This window comes from Fukomys damarensis, unplaced genomic scaffold (assembly GCF_012274545.1).
Source record: "Fukomys damarensis isolate Sample0158 unplaced genomic scaffold, DMR_v1.0_HiC HiC_scaffold_23, whole genome shotgun sequence".
NCBI classification, from domain to species: Eukaryota; Metazoa; Chordata; class Mammalia; order Rodentia; family Bathyergidae; genus Fukomys; species Fukomys damarensis.
In genome coordinates this window covers 11,312,228-11,328,441 of record NW_022900935.1, presented here as the reverse complement: position 1 = coordinate 11,328,441, position 16,214 = coordinate 11,312,228, and the positions used below count along the sequence as shown (strand labels likewise).

Here is a 16,214-nt window from a genome sequence, read left to right as displayed (position 1 = left end):
AAAATTTTTTTTTTTTTTTTTTTTTTTGGTACTGGGGATTGAACTCTCGGGTCCTGGTGCTGGTGAGGTAGGTGGCAGAACTGCTGAGCTAAATCCCCTGCTCAATAAAACTTGTTTCTTTTTCTTTCTTCTTTTTTTTTTTACTCAGCCTCTCCCTATGCTCCCCGAAGCCCCCTGGCCCACCCTTCTAGCCCACCACTACAGTCCCCTCTGTCTCTGGCCTCTGCAGACCGCCCCCACTCGGCCAGCACCTCCCTCTCCATGAAAAGGAACCTCTCTGTCCCTAGCCTCTCTCTCCTAATCCAACCTATCCTCTCCTGGTTGCTACCATTCCATTCACATAGGAGCATCCCCTCCCTACTTCTCCCAAAACCCTTCCGGACGCTATGGCAGAGCTCAGCTTAAAATGTCTTTTCTTCTTCCTCCACCTGCCACAGCAGGGAGGAGCCCAGCACACGCCAGGACAGGCAGAGCTGTCCCCCAGCCCACCCCCACCACGACCGCAGTCACATCTGCCCAGCACTCTACATTTTATGTGGGTATTGTCTTACTCCATCACTGTACTGGCTTTCGGAGATGAGACTTTATGAACCTTTTATCCAGATGAGAAAACTGAGGTGCACTGAGGTTAAACAAGGCCGAGGTCACGCCGGGGAAAGGGCGGTGCGGAGGCTGGACTCCAGCCTGGGGTTCATTTCACTATGCACGTACCAGCCGCTCTCAACTCGAGCCCTCGGACTTGTCACTTGGTCTCTGCCCACAGTGACCTCCCTGTTGCAGCCCCAGGTTCCACCGCCAGTGTCTTCCCTCGGTCCTGTGGGGATCCTGCCCCGTCTGGTCTGGACACCTGCCCACCTCTCGCAGCAGCCAAAGGGGTGACTTGCCCAAGGTCACAGAGAAAACCGAAGCCAAGTTGGAATCTGTGCCAGGCACATTCTGGGGTCACCTCCAGCCCCTGTGGCCTTATGGCCACCAGCCAGCTGGCCCAATTCCCCTCCCTCCCAGAGTACCCTGCTTTCCCTGGGAAAGGGCCAGGTAGCAGAATGGGGGGCAGGGCCTGCTCCTGAGTGGGCTGGGCCAGACAGAAGCCGTTGCTGACAGCTCCCAGGTTTCTTGGCAACTGTCACTGGGCCTCCTCCCCCTCCCTTATCTCTGCATCAAGGTAACAATAATAATCCTGCTTCATGAGTGCAGCTCTTTGTACTTTTCAAAAGCCCTCCTTATCTGTTCTCTCCTGGGGCCCTCACCGGAACTGGAGTGGGAGATAAGGCAGGGACTAGGATCCCCAATTCCCAGAAGGGCAAACTGAGGTTTGAAGGGTTAAAGCACTACCTGGAGGTGACCAGCGAGGGGAAAGCAGATCAGGGATGAGAACCCAGGGCTTGCACAAGAGCAGGGAATCTCGGGGGACTTCACATTCAACCAAACAGCAGGGCCTGAACCAGACAAGTGGGGGAGACAGCTAGGGGATGTTGAGGGCAGGCGGCCCATGCCTCCCTGGGGCGCATCCCACCTGGGAGCCAGCTGGAGGGCAGTGGGAGGGCCCTGTCTGCTCTCTCATCTGCGAAGTAAGCAGTCATGGGCCCCCTTCACAGGGTGGTTGTGAGGCACTGAGCAGCCATCGCTGTGATTCTTGTCTGCCACCCTCATGGGAACCCAGCCTTCTGGGCACCGGGCTGTCCCATGTGTCAGACCTTCATCCACCCCGGTGGAGGTCCCCAGCTGAGCCTGGCAACCTTGCAACCCAGATTTCGAGTCTCTCTGCTGCTGTCCTGCCCGTGCCACTATGTCCCTGCCTCTCTAAGCTGCACGTGTCCTCCACAGGCGCTGTGCCGCTCACCGGAAAAGCCTTCGCTGAGTCCCCTCTGCAGGGGGTCCCTTGCCTCATTTCTGCCCAGTGAACCATCCATGCTTTGAAATGCAACTTGATCAGGTGGAATGCTGGTGCCAGAGCAGTGACCTATGGCCAGCAGGGCAGGGAGACTGTGACCCGGCACACACAGGTGGTCTGGAGGGCAGACAAGGGGCCAGCAGTAACAAACAGCCAAGAAAGACCTGTGGGGGGCCATCCCAAGACAGTGGCCTGAGGGGCTCAGGGCAGCCTGGCACTGATCAGCACAGGTCAGGAAAGGGAGGCCCAAGGCCAGGTCCTTGGGTTTCCCAGGTCTCCATGAGATGGTGCCACCCCCTGGTGGTAACATGGTGGATGGGAAGGGAGTGTGGGGTGTACTCCTGCTCGCTCCTCCAGGGATGGGGCTTGAAGCGGTTGGAATTTCCAGCTACGAGCCTCAAGCATTGGATCTGAGGGGACTCATCTGAAACCAAAGCCAGGTACTATGGAACTGGCCCATCCTAGGGGGTCATAGAGGCCCATTGTTTTCTGAGCTCAACCATCTGGCACTGCCCCTCTCCATGGCTGCTTCTGCTGAGGCACCAGGGAAGGCAGCCTGGGTAGCCAGGTGAGTAGGTTTCCAAAGTGAGGCCCAAGGCCTGCCCCTCACCCCAGGAACACAGACCCAGGCTCTCCTGCTGACCTCAGCCAGGACAGAAGGGATCCTGTGGATGGCATGGGGGAAGGGACAGGAGCAACTCAGTTACGTGGAAGGTGTGAAATCATTTAGTCCTTTGGACAAGAACCAGAAGGTGGGGTGTTGCTGGTGTCATCCCCCAAGTCAGAGATGAACATGCCGAGGCTTCAGGATCGGTCCTCAGAGACAGGGGAAGAAGGGCCTGGGACTCCACGCTGGGTGGAGTGGGTGAGTGGAAAGTGGCTGGTGGGGCTGGCAGAGGGCCCAGACACCCGGATCCCGGAGCTGGGCCAGGTGGTGGCCTCCTGAGCAAACAGCCTGTTGGCACCCAGAGAGGAGGTCAGGACAGCTCCGCCCCAGTGCAGCACCTGGGGACCCGGCCTGCCACCCGCCTATCCACGTGGCTCACCCTCCCAAGTCCCCGTGGATTCTAGTGCAGCTCCTCCATGCACCTGGGCAGGGAGGAGGTGGGCAGCTATGGTGACCCAGCCTTGGGGACCCTTCCTGCTGCAGAGTAACTCCTGCTGCTCGGCCCGCTCTGCACTCCAGTTTGTTAACGGCCCAGCAGCCTCCCCAGGAACACAGGGCAGGAGACGGGTCTACGTTCTGAAGCTCAAGCCTAGGTGTCCCCCACCTCCCATCCACTGGGGCCCAGAACACTCCAGCCATGTCAGCTCCGCTGATGTGACTGCCACGTGCTGCCCCACCCTTCCCCCATTTAGCAAGGAGCGCTAGGTGCCCTTTCCAGCACCCGTCACCCACACGTGGCATTACAGCGGCCACAATGCTGCCCGCCCCCGACGCTGCTGACCTCCAGCCTCCACAGCTGGAGTCTCCCTTCTCTGAGCTCCCCACATCCCTTTGCTGTGTACTCTCTGCCCATGCCCTGCACTCCATCTCTACTCTCAGTCAGAGCACACGTCCGGCCACTTGGGGGCCACTTGGGGTCAGACAGTGGTGCTGGGTGTCAGCCTCAGAGGGGTGTGAACTGGGTCTACTCCCCTCAAAGTGGAGCCCCAATGATATCCACCCAGGACGAGGCCTCCAATGCTGAGGCCTAGTTTAATCCATCCCTGCCGTGTACCAGCCCCAGTTGGGGTTGAAGCTGGGGACTGCCACCTCCAGGGCTCTGGGCCAGGCTGCTGAGCACAAGTCTTTGCTGCTGGGTCACCAAAGCCAAACTCCTGGAGAAGGATAAGGCCACTTCCTCCTAACTGAAGACAATAAGAAGTCCCGGCACTGCCTCTAAATCATATGCACGCAGGATTCAGTCACCGTAACCTCTCCAAGCCTCAGTTTCTCCACTGAAAGTCTGATCTCAGACCAGATGACACGAAGGTCAGCTCAGCATCCTACAGAGGGTGAAAGGGGGGACAGCAACTGGGAACTGGGTCCACCCAGGCCTGGATGGAAACAGTCCTGGAGGAGGACTTTTCCTTGTGGAGGGACCTTGGTCTCCTCCAAGTTGCTTCTCTTCTCTGAGCTTTGGTTTCCTCATCTGCAAAATGAGATAGTAGTAGCCGGGTGTGGTACCACACGCCTATAATCCCAGCACTTGGAAGGCTGAGGCAGACGGATTGCCAGGATTTCGAGGCCAGCCTGGACTACCTAGTGAGACCCTGTCTGAAAAAAACAAAAACTAAAACTAAAAACAAAAAAACCCCAAATCTTATGTGCAAAAATTGTAAATGACACATAGACATTTACATGACTTGTCTCTGAGAAGCAGGGTCTCAGAACTTCTGCTAAGACACATATTTTTCTGCATCATTTGAATTTTTTATAATAAAAACTTATTTCTGTAATCAAATAATTGAAGATTTTTGGGTAATCAAAAACCTCAAACAGCCAGGCATGATGGAGTACACCTATTTAATCAGCTGAGGCAGGAGGACTGCTTAGAGTTTGAGGCCAGCCTGGGCTACATAGTGAGGTCAAGGCCGGCCTGAACTTTATAGCAAGACCCTGTTTCAACAAACAAACAAATACACACATACAATCACACACACACACACACACACACACACACACACACACACACACGATAAAAACCCTGAAGCAGCTGGGCAGGGAGGCAAGCACATGTCTCTGCTCCCAGCTATTTGGGAGGCTGACATAAGAGGATGGAGTTGTAGCTGAGCCCGGGCAACTACTGAGAGACCCTATCTCAAAAAAAGAAAAAAATTAGAAGGGCTGGGGATATAGGTCAGTGTGAAGGCTCTGGGTTCAATTCCCGGTATCATAAAACACAGCACCTTTAAAACCTGGTATGGTGGCACACATCTGTCATTCCAGCTATAGGAGCCTGAGGCAGGAGGATTGTGAGTTCAAGCACAACCTGGGCAACTTCATGATCCCTGTCTCAAAATAAAAAATAAAGAAGGTCTAGGGATATGGCTTAGCTCTTCCTGGGTTCAACCCACTGTACTGAAACAATAAAACCCTCAAAAGCCAGGCACAGTGGCACACACCTGTATTCCCAGCTACTGGGGAGGCTGAGGTAGAAGGATCATTTGACCCCAGGAAGTGAAGGCCAGACTGGGAAACACAGCAAGACCCTGTCTCTTAAAAAAAAAAAAAAAAAAAAAAATCCAGCCAATAAAAGCAAAAACTGAGTACATCCAATGACTCAGCTCGGTCCTGACTCCCTACTCCTTTACCTTTTCTAATCACCTTGACAGGAATGGATTATTTACCCCTGATTCCAAGGGTGAAAAGTTAACACCAAAGGCAACCAGACATCCTGACCAACTGCCCTAGGCAGCAGTGACAAAGCCAGCTCTGACTGACCTCAGAGTCTCCACAGTTTTCCCTCCAGTAGGCAGCCTGCTCTGTAGAGCAGGGAGGAGGGCAGGTAGGACAAAATGGCACAGGCAGGGGTCAGAGGGCTGTGTCCTTGAATCCCAGCAGTCCTGGGAGCCAGGCCACCTGGGGCTCACCCGTGGGGAACAGGGCTGTGCCCCTCATTTGTGAATGCAAATGCTTCCTGCCCCAGGATGGTGGATGCCCGGCCCAGCCCTAATGCTACCCCCAGGCCTCAGGGTCACCGGCAGGTATCCTGGGCCAGCCTCTTCCCTGGAGCTCTAAATAACTTTCAACCAGATCAACCTGTTTCAGAAGAATCGGGCCTCCAACGTCACCTGTCACTTGTCACAGGCACAAGCACTGTCTCCATGACAGCCTGGACAGATGTGGGATGCGTAGACCTCGTGGGCCAATGAACACACCCGGAAGTCCTGACCCTGAGTCCCGCCAGTGTCAAGCTCTAGACGTGCACCCTGGGGTGAGTCTCTTCCTCGTCTGAGCCTCAGTTTCCTCCACTGTAAAATGGTGTTGCTAACCTTCCCGCAGGCTTCCGGAAGAATTCCGTGAGCCCACATTACAGCACCAGCCGCCTCTGGGCACCCGGCGAAGAGGCTGTGACTGCACACGTGTGCTGGGTTGTGGGCCCCCAGGCCAGTGTACAGACAGCCAGTCAGGGCTGGGCCAGTGCTGTGGCCTTCAGAAGCACCAAGTGGCGGGGTGGGCATCCGCCATCTGTTGGAGACGGCTCCCAGTTCCTGCAGCAGCTCTGCCTGATGACATGGGGTGTGACTCCGTGGGAGGTTGTGCAGGGAGGCCTGGGAGAACGGAAGTGGATGTGGGAGCAGAAACGCTTGTGTCTGGATGTGCGTGGGCTTGTGTGCCGGAGTGTTTGGAACTGATCACGCCACCTGCCTGCCTGAAGTCTTCCCACTTCGTGCAGGGCGAGGGTAGGGGCCTCACGTGGCCCATGAGGCCCTTTGTGTCTACCCCACCCTGCCCAGCTCTCCCACCTCATCCATGGCCTCCTGCTCCCTCCCACCTTCAGGCCTTTGCACACACTGAGAGCATCCGTCACACCTTCCCCACCTGCCCCGAAACACCTCACATGCTACTTCTGTCTTCAGTCTTTCCGGAACCCCCTCCCCACACTCACACCGGCTTTCCCAGAAGCCAGCACAGACCTATCAGTTTGGTTTGCACATTTCGTGGTGTGATCATTAGACCACAATCAGTCTCCTTGTAGAAATGGGGCTGCCCTGGTCTGTTTTTATTCAAGGATCAATTCTGATCTGGTGCATGAATGAACACATGTGTGTGAGTTTACGCTCAGGATGCAGCTGTCTGCACAGCACCAAGCCTGTGAGTGTGAGCAGGAAATGTGTGTAGGCATGGGCGTGTGCATGTGTGTGTCTGCGTGTGTAAGGGGTCATCTCAGACCTCTGGCCTCGTGGACAGGTGGGCTGGGAATAGCTGAGGCATTCCAGGGCCCACTGCCTAAACTGGCTGGGGTTGGAGGAGGGCAGGCTTAGGTTTCCAGCCCCCTTACCCTGTTCTTCCCCCAGTACAAGCCCAGGGGCTCTGTGCCAGACCACAGCACCCTCTGGGAAGCCGAGAAAGACAGCTGGGCTCCAGACTGGCCGCCTGGCTCTGCCTGCAGCAGGCCCCAGCCCTGCAGCTCCCCCAGCTCTTAAGGGCCAGCTTCTGCCTGCACAGCCAGCTTCCTGATGCTTCTCACAGGCCGACAAGTCCCAGGCACCTTCCTCAGATCCCTCACACACTCTCCCCTCTGACTGGCCACTGTGCCTACTGCCAGGTCCCTCCTACTCAGGCCTCAGCAAAGCGGGCCCTTCAGACTGCCTGGCACTCACTCCCCTGCCCCTCCACAATTACCCATGCCTGCCTGCTCAGTGACACCTGTCTCCCACACTAGCAGGGGGCCTGCCCCAGGCCAGGGACCACGCCTGTCAGCCCTCTGCCGTCTCCTGCCTTCACAGATGAATTTTGTGGCACACAGCTAGAATTTGTATTTGCTGAGTGAACAAATGTCCAGGGGATGCCTTGAGAGAATCCTATGAGGTGGACACTACCTCTCTTTGCATGCATGGAAACAGATTCACAAAGGCTAAGCCCAAGGCCACACGGCAAACAATGGGACTAGGGCAAATGATCTAGCCTCACAGGCCCGCAGCCCATCACAGTGTCAGAGCACACTGGGAAGAGTGTTATTTCCAGGACACCTGGGCCCCACCTTCTCCCCTCCTGCGGTCCTCAGTCAGAAACAGCTGCACTGGTGGCCTGGGGCGGCCCTTGCTGAGCTCCTCCTCCTGGTGCTCCCATGATGTGCAGTTGGGCCTTCTCATGTACCCACTGCACAAAGGAAGAAACCGAGGCCAGCAAGGCAAGGGCTGGGACTTGGCACAAGGTTGCCAGGCTCTGGGGCCCGTGCTCTCCACCCAGTGCCCGGTGCCACAATGGGACACGTGCTCCATGCAGGGGTCTCGTCACCGGCAGTCTTACCCACCCTCTGCCGGCCCAGCAGAGGACAACAGTGACAACAAGGGCAAAGCCACAAGAGCTGGCATCCATGGGGCACTCGCACTGTGCTAGGCCCTGGTCTTAGGCCTTGACACACACTGTTTGCTTCGTTTAACCCCACATCGGTCCGAAAGGTGGTACATGAATCGGCCTCATCTCGAAGGTGTTGAAACTGAGGCCCAGAAAAGTTGCCCAACTGCCGATGGCAGGGCCAGGCACTCGGATTGGCTCAGTGTCATGGAGCCTGTCCTGGAGGGGGGAGGACAGCAGGGGGCAGGGGCAGGCCCTAGTCTGCTGCCCTCACCTGCCAGGCTGAGCTCCCCTTCCCAGCCATGCTGCTGACCTCCTGCTGACCTGAAGCTTTCTCCGGCACTGGATCTCTCACTTGCACTCTGTCACTGTGCTGCCGAGCCGCCTCCTCCAAGAAGCCTCCCAGATTCCTAGGCATGGAGGATGCCCTTCCGAGCACCCCTCCCATGTCCCTGATCAGCACTTGTCACCACCAGAGAACATCCTCTCTTCAGCTCCCCCTCTAGACTGAGGACTCCACGAGGGGGTGACTTTCTCTACTGTCCCCACCCCGTGACCACACAGCCTTGGCTGTTAGAGCAGCCCACACTATTGCTTGTTGAATTAATCTGCTGAACAAACGCACAACTATTTAAGACGCTGAGCTCATGAAAGGCTTGCGTGGGTCTGAGATGTTTGGAAAGACCGTCCTTAACCAGCCGCGTGGGGCCTAACACTCCACCACTACAGAGTCGCTCTTAAATGAATGAGTCTTTTCTCTCAAGATGCACTGAGGCCCACACTGGACTCATTCTAAGCAATCGTGTTTCTATGGTTACGGACAACCTGAGGCTCAGAGAGGCAAAGGAGAATGCGTAAGGCACACAGCAAGTGAGGGAAAGGTAGGGTGGGTATCTGAACTCCAATCTAGCTAACTGCACAGCTCAGCACCACCCAGAGACTGGGCATCAGCAGGGTGTAGGGTGAGGTCCTTGGGCCAGGACCTCAGAGCACAAGAGCCTGCTCTTTATGGCTGAGGACGGGCAGCGGGTGCTGTGCACGGTGAGATGGGGCCCTACTTCCCAAAGCCACACAGCAAGAGTGGCAGCCACAGGAACAGCCCTGCCTGCAGGGAATTTTCCTCTGGTCTCTCACAGCTACAGGGAAGCTTCCCAGCAGAGGGGTCTCTGTCTAGGCTCACCCAGGAGCCCCCACACACTGAAGGGGTGGACAGGGAGGGACAGCGACAGTGGCTGAGGCTTCAGGGCTTCAGGGAAACAGCAGGGCTAAACAGAAGATGAAGGCAGAAGGCAGCAGGAGCAATGCGTGGCCTGGGAAGGGGATGTATGGTCTCCACTCTCAGCTCCTGGGAGGGAGGCTGTGTGGTGGGGGCGCAGCGGTGGCGCTGAGACTCAGGCCGCAGGCTCTCAAAAGAAGGAGCACTGACACCCATCTGAGCTACCCAGCAATGGCATGGGCTGCACCGGGGGCAGTGAGCTTCTGCCACGAGGAAGTCAAGCAGCTGGGCTCAACTCAGGATGCTGGGTGCCGAGAGATCTGTGAAGCCACTGAAAATGAAGAGGTATTTTTCTCAGCTTCTTTTAAAGGGTCATGAATTAAAGAAGGGGTTCCTTGCTAAGTGGGAGGCTGTAAGGGGTATCTCTTCATTTCCAAAGACCCTTTCATTTCCAAAGATTCCAGGAGGTTCAAATTCTCTAAGATTTTATAAAGCCAGGAGTCAGTCTGAGACTCGGTGGTTCTACATGTCAGTCACTGACATAGCTCAACTCCTATCCTACCTGCAAGATCCTGGCTAATTTGGTTACCTCCCCACTCTCAAAATCTGCCTCTTACTTCACTTGACTATGGTCTCCCACTATCCACAGTACATATTAAACCGATTCCTGCCTCAGGGCCATTGCACCAACTATTCCTGTTCTGGCACTCCCATTCCACCCCCACAAGGTCTTTTAATGGCTGGCTCCTCTCATTCTTCAAGTTTGGTGCGAATACTCCTTCTAAGAAGTCTGATGATTCTCTCCTCCTCCAGCCACTCAGCACAAGGTGAGAAACAGGCTAGCATGACTTCGGTTCAAATCGAAGCTTTGCCAAGAGACCCTGAGCAGATCCTTAGCATTTCTGCCTCAACCCTTACCCAGGAATAACAATGGTTCTAGCTTGGCAATGATGAAATTCGACCATGTGTGCAGAGTGCGTTGGAACTCAGCCTGGCTCATAACAAAACCTCGGGAAGGACCACTTCTGCGAAGCATGTAGCCCTGCTCTGAAAGTCAGGCACCCACTCAAGTTGGGCTTCGTGTCTGTTTACTGAGGGTCTGTCGCCCCAATCCCCAGTTTACAAATGAGGAAGCTGAGGCTCAGAAAGGCAAAGTACTTGCCAAAGCAAGATTTCTTGGGGAGGACTGGCCTGTCTCACTGCCCACCGGCTCTGCAGTGCTGAGAACCAAGCCTACATACAGCAGGCAGTGGCTCAACCACAGTCCCAGCCCCTCTCGGGAAGGCTGCTAGGCTGGGTAGGTCAGTGGGCTCAGGACCAGCATCCATGCCCCAGTCCCCAATGGGACCATCTCATTCTAGCTGGGCTGGGGCAATGGGCAGGTGCTGCCTTGGCATCTGCCTTGCAGGTCCCTACCCAGAGGGTGGTGACAGGTGTGAGCTCAGGAGGCGGCTGCCAGCTCCCTGGTCTGTGCTCTGCCAGCTGCACACCGGGGGCTGCCCACCAGATGCATAATAGATGAGGAGGCCCAGTGGGCCATGCTGCCTGGCATTTCAGAGCTTGTAATGAGGCCAGCCTTGTGCTTCCTGCAGCAGCACACAGGTCCCCAGGGAGGGAGCCACTGAGGACAGGGCCACCCCCCTAAGCCCACCACTCAGCCCAGCAGCTTCCAAGGCTCGGGTGCAGGCTGCCCTTGTGGCAGTCTTGGTTTACCACTCACTGGCAGCATGCCCAGAGGCAGTCACCTCCCCACACTGGGCCTTGGTTTCCTCATCTGTACAATGGGGAGAGGCAGGGATAGCCCCTGCTCTGTAAGGCTAGTGTCAAGATGGAAAGAACACTGGCACTGCAGCACCTGGCCCAGTTCCCAGGACATAGGATGTGTCCCACATAGGGGAGCAATTGGCACTAATATTGTCATGAGAGGGACATCTCAGTGACCTCCCAGTGGGACACACAGGGCAGGGCAGTGACTGCCGTTTTGGGGAATTCCAGGCCACGTCACTTTCCTATTCCCTCACCCATACCTAAAATCTCCTCCATCTCTGACCAAAACACAATCATTCCAAGAGAGAGATTCAAATCCAGCCCTTGCCAGCTGGGTGATTTGGGGCCAGAGCCTTCACTGTCTTTAGTCTTGACTTTGGCCTCCCAAGTGGGGACACTGAGGCCAACCTACAGGGCTGAGGCCACAGCTCAACACAACACCCTGCCCTTGCCAGGTCCTGTCTCCTCCTCCCAGGCACCCAGTTTGAAGGCCAAAGCTGCCTCTCCTCTTCCAAGAGGTGCTCTCGGAAACCCCTGCTCTGGGAAAACCCACCTTGCCACCCCCACACCTCTCACCTCCTCCTCCTGAACCATCCTAAATGCCCGCTCCCCCTCTGGACTGGGACTCTTTAGGGCTGAGAAACAGAGTTCCTCCCAAGCCCCTTCCACAGGGCCTCCCTCCTCTCCCCCATGCTCTTCCCTGAGCTCCCCTCTTCTGCAGTCCCCAGCAGAAGGGTGGGAGTGGGGGAACCCACCCTCGATCACCTCTGGCCTCTCCCGAGCCCCACTGCTCTTGTGATCCAAGCCCCAGCCTCTTAAGGTTTGTTTTAAAAGGCAGTGAGGTGACTCTCACCTCCTCCAGGAAGCTTTCTCAGACTGCTGACAAAGTTTCACTGCTCTGCTTTCGGAACACATTGGATTCAATTCCACAGCCATAAACCGTTTACCAGGCTCTACAAGAACCATGTGAGGACAGAGGAAAGGAAGGGCACAGCCTGGCAGAGGGACCTGTGCTGAGCATCATGAGGTCAAGCCCCAAGCAACCAAGAGACTCCTTCTCGGAGCTGCCTCATGTCTTGAGGCGATCTGGACACACCCAGGTCCCCTTAGTCACCTCCGTGAAGTAGCCAGTCCACCAACAGCGGTGAGCACCAAGGGGACTCAGAGAGGGGGGCGTGACCTGCCCAGGGCCGCACAAGTTCACACGGAGGGTCCAGACTCCCCAGGAGTGATCTCCGACACAGGGGAATGGTGAACAGCAGGACGGCGTTTGAGGGTCTGGAACGGGGGATGTGGGCTCATGGAGGAAGAGGCCAGAGCATGGCAGGGCTTGCAGACATGGAGGGGTATGGAGGGAAGAGCGCACGAGAGTAAAACCATGGTGAACCTGCTAGCTGGGACCCCTTGGCCATTCGGGGCACCGAGGAGTGAGCCCCCACTGGAAGGGAGGGGGCGACAGGCCTTGAGTGCTAGGGAGACGTCACTGCTGCTCAGAATGGCCACCACTGACCATTGTGCAGTGATAAATAGACCCAGGGTACAGGTTTAGGACAGAACAACTGGCTTCTGGATTGGGGAGGGAAGGCCCTGGGTTAGCACCTTGGACAGCAACTCGGGGGAGGCGGGCTCAGAGCATGGCATTGTGGGTAATGGGGAGTGTCCAGAGGACCTGGGATTCTTCTTTCACCGGTGTCCATGGAGGCCCAGAGAGAGAAGGGGACTTACCCGAAAGCACACAGCTGCTCAGTTATCAGCCTGTAGTCCTTACATCTAACTCTTGGTTCAGGTATCCCAATTTTAATATTTGTGCAGCCAAAGCGAGCACCAGGGCATGGTGGACCTCTGGGTCACCTCTCCAATTCCAAGTTTTCCCTCAAGAACAGCCCTTGTTCAGACCCTTTCTGTGGCCTGGAGGTCTTGGGATAAAGTGAGTTGAGTCGGGCTGTGCAGAGTCTGGAAGATCAAGGTTCAAATCTCATCTCTGTGCTGTGTGACTTTTTCTTTTTTTCTTTTTTGAGACAGGGTCTCACTGGGCAGGTGAGACTGACCTGGAACTCACTATGTAGCCCAGGCTGGTCTCGAACTCACAGCGATCCTCCTGCCTCAGCCTCCCAAGTGCTGGGATTACAGGCCTGCACCACCAAGCCCAGCTTGTGCTGTGTGACCTTGGACGAATGACTTTCCCACTCTGCGCCTCTTTACTGTCACCTATAGTTGGACAGAAGAGTCCCTGACTCAGAGATGTGGTCAAGGCTATGTGTGAGGGCACATCCCAATCACCCAATAATACCTAGCAGGGGTTGGGTGATATTATTGAGGTCCTCATGGGAAAAGGCAGCATCTTCCTCCTCTGTCTCTATCTCCCCGACTCTGCTCCTGCTCTGGGCACAGCACACCGTCTTGTGTGCAAGAGACTCAGACCCCTGGCCGTGGCAGCAGCAGATACAGCTCAGAAAGGGAGAGCAACTGGCCCCAGCCTGCACAGGGGGCATCAAAGGGAAATGAAAAGGCTCGGCCTAAACACCCCGTGTGCTCCCGCCCCGGGTGTGGCTTCCCAGGGGCTCTGGTGGGGCTCTGGTGGCAGACAGGCGTCTCCCAGCAGCTGGGGGCACCACAGGGCCTGCTGCCCCCAGGAAGCCCTCAGCAGGGCAGGAAGCAGAAGCTGGAGCCACTGGGGGTCCCTCCAGCTGCAGGGGAAGTGGCAGCAGGAGCTGCCGGGCAGGCCCGCGTGACGCTGGTGCCAGGGAAGCTGGGGTGAGGACACCCTCTGCTCACTGCCTCTCGGTGTGGGGAACATGCAGGCACTGCCGCTCCCTTCCCTCCTCCAGAGGGGGACAGCTCAGAGTCAGGCTACAGAGGGGGTCTGAGGGCGGCCTAGAGGTTCTGGGTTCAGGGAAAAGACTACCGTGAAGTGGTAAGGGTGAAAAAAGAGAAAAAGGACAGGAACTTTATAGGCCCAGTTTGTTTCCTTGATTTTTCAAACTAATCCTCCACTAAACAGATTTTTTTCAAAAATTTTGTTTGTTTGTTTGTTTTGGTACTAGGGATTGGACCTAGGGAGTGCTGAGCTACATTCCCATCCCTTTCTATTTTTTATTTTGTGATAACAACTCAGCTAAATTGCCCGGGCTGGCTTTAAACTTGCCTCTGCCTCTTGAGTAGGAGAAGCTGGGATTACAGCCTTGCACCACCACACCTAGCATTAAATGGGCAACTCAATCCACATTTCACAGATGAGAAAACTGAGAATCAGAGACATTAATAAATCACTGAAAAGACTTGGGGATGTAGCTCAGCGGCACTGCACCTGCCTGGCAAGCACAAGGTCCTGAGTTCCATCCCTGGCTACAAATAAACAAAATATATAAATATAAATATATCATCTAAAATAAATCAATCACCAAGGGCTACACAGGCAGTGGTGGAGCTAAATTCTAAATATGATTTGTCTGACTCTGCGGCTGAGCTCCAGAAAGAACAGTGTAGGTGCTGAGGACAAGATCTCAGAGATGGTAGTGGGAGGGTTGGTGGATCTAGCTCGGCCTTACAGGAGGGGGGAACAGGTTGAAGGCGTCCCCAGACCCTCTTGAGCATTCCCAGTACTCACCACAGGCTCCGTCGAGGGGAGGAGGACCTGTCCACCCTGAAACACAGCAAGGGGCAGTAGTAAGGGGGTGCCCTCTCACCATCCTGACCTGGCCCTGGCCCTCAGAGGCCAAGTAGGTATTGCAGTCACAGCTCCTTTGGCTGCAGGGCCCTGTGCCAGGTGAGGGACAGGGTAAGGTGTGGAGTCACAGAGTGAAGGTTAGGGGCCGCAGGCTGTTAGCAGGGTGGGCCCAGGACAGATGGAGCAGGGCAGTGTGACTCCCGCAGTCTGGGGTTAGTGGAAGGCCATGGGTGCGGTGGACTGGCTGAGGTGTGCCAGGTGTCTCCCGCCTGTGGCAGGCAGGAAGAAGGTCACACTCCCCCCACACCCACAGCCACCTCAGTCCGAGCACTCGAGCTCACTCACAGGCACCCAGAGGGGAACTGGGAGAGACGTACCAAGAGCTTCCTGGCTACCTGCCCCCAACACACAGGTCTCTGCCCCCACGAGCTCAGGGGTGCCTGGACTCTGCACTGCCATGTACCTAAAGTCCCACCTCCAGGCGAGTGTGGACAGTGCCCCCTCCTAGAGTCTCACCCCACTGCTCAAGGGCACCTTGGGGTTGGGTGGACTAGGGGACACCACCCTCCTGCTCAGCAGGGGGCCAAGAGGCTGGGTGGCTGTTGGGACAACAAATAGCCCCTGGGCAAAGGGGATGAGGGAGCCAAAGCCTGGGCCAGCTAGAGGGTGCCTCTGGGAGTAGGGCTGGGCATCCTGGGTCAGCTGAGGAGAAAAGTTGGCTCTGGAGGCAGGAAAGGGACCAGAGAGGCTGGGCTCATCCAAGGGCACACAATAAACCTGGACCCCACTCTGGTTTCCCCTCAGTGTCAGCTGACAAGGAAGCTGGGGCCTGGGCCAGGCTCCCCTCTCTCCACCTGACAGCCAACAAATCCCCAGATAAGGAGGAAACCCTTTTATGTCCCACCCACTCGTCCCTCTCTGGGGTCCCGAGAGGCTGAGCGGCCTGTGGAGGCTCCTTGGACACATGGTCCACAGCCCTGAGAGCACTGACTGCACCCCAGCGACACCCAGGTATGAGACCCAAGGGCCCCACACCCCAGCACCATCTGACCCCTCTGCCCTCTGGGAGTCAGGGCCTCAGCTACGTCTTGGTAGCCAGGAGGGGCGCCTGGGCCCCGGCTGTGTCCCAACTTTCCAATTTGCCAAACCTCTCCTAGGGCAAGAATCCCCCTGCCCTGCACCCTCTAAGCTGGTCAGGAGGGACAGTGACCCTAGGATGGACCAGTTGCCACTCTGATCCCTCACTCCTCAGTCCTCCAGGTCCAAACAGCAAGCTGGGGCTCCTGGGAGGCTGTAGCCCGAGGTCGGGTGGCCTGGGTGCCCAGGTGCAAGAGAGCACCCATCGGCTCCAGAGGCCAAGTGGGGCACCAGCAGGGCCTCACCTGACTGCCGGCGCCCCACACACCCATCCATGCACTCACACGAACGTGCACACACAAGCCGGCCTCCGCAGGGCACGCGCATCAGCGGTCCTGCTGCTAGTCACGCGTCCCCCAATCCCAGCCTACACTCGATCCCCACACGTGCACAGTGACAACCAAGCAGGGCACACGGGACACGCGCTCAAACACACCCAGATCCGGCAACACGGCGTGCCATGCACACTCCCGGTCCCACGCGCCGCGCGAAGGCGCAGCCAGGAGCCGACAGTTCCTGAAAGACTGCG

At 56.5% G+C, this 16,214-nt stretch overlaps 2 protein-coding genes and 1 long non-coding RNA gene across 10 annotated transcripts in view; 2 read left to right on the top strand and 1 right to left on the bottom strand.

Annotated features, from left to right (window-relative positions):
• Window positions 1-5,869, top strand: part of LOC117287299 — a 12,275-nt gene extending 6,406 nt beyond the window's left edge. Inside the window, exon 3 of the long non-coding RNA XR_004518533.1 lies at window positions 5,685-5,869. This is a non-coding gene — a long non-coding RNA (uncharacterized LOC117287299). The remainder of the gene's footprint in view (window positions 1-5,684) is intronic.
• Rap1gap (RAP1 GTPase activating protein) overlaps window positions 1-14,524 on the bottom strand; it is a 45,292-nt gene extending 30,768 nt beyond the window's left edge. For 7 of the 8 annotated variants that reach the window (XR_780602.1, XR_780603.1, XR_002025410.1 and 4 more), the window contains exon 1: window positions 14,489-14,524. The gene's annotated coding sequence lies outside the window, so the exon portion shown is untranslated. Of the gene's footprint in view, window positions 1-12,606; window positions 12,781-14,488 lie in introns of those variants that run through there. The other variant, XR_780605.3, reaches the window with a different exon arrangement.
• A 570-nt stretch (window positions 14,525-15,094) lies between these two features.
• Window positions 15,095-16,214, top strand: part of LOC104863534 — a 4,012-nt gene continuing 2,892 nt past the window's right edge. The window contains exon 1 of the mRNA XM_019207746.2: window positions 15,095-15,559. Coding sequence (XP_019063291.1) covers window positions 15,444-15,559 — 116 coding nt within the window. The 5' untranslated portion in view covers window positions 15,095-15,443. The remainder of the gene's footprint in view (window positions 15,560-16,214) is intronic.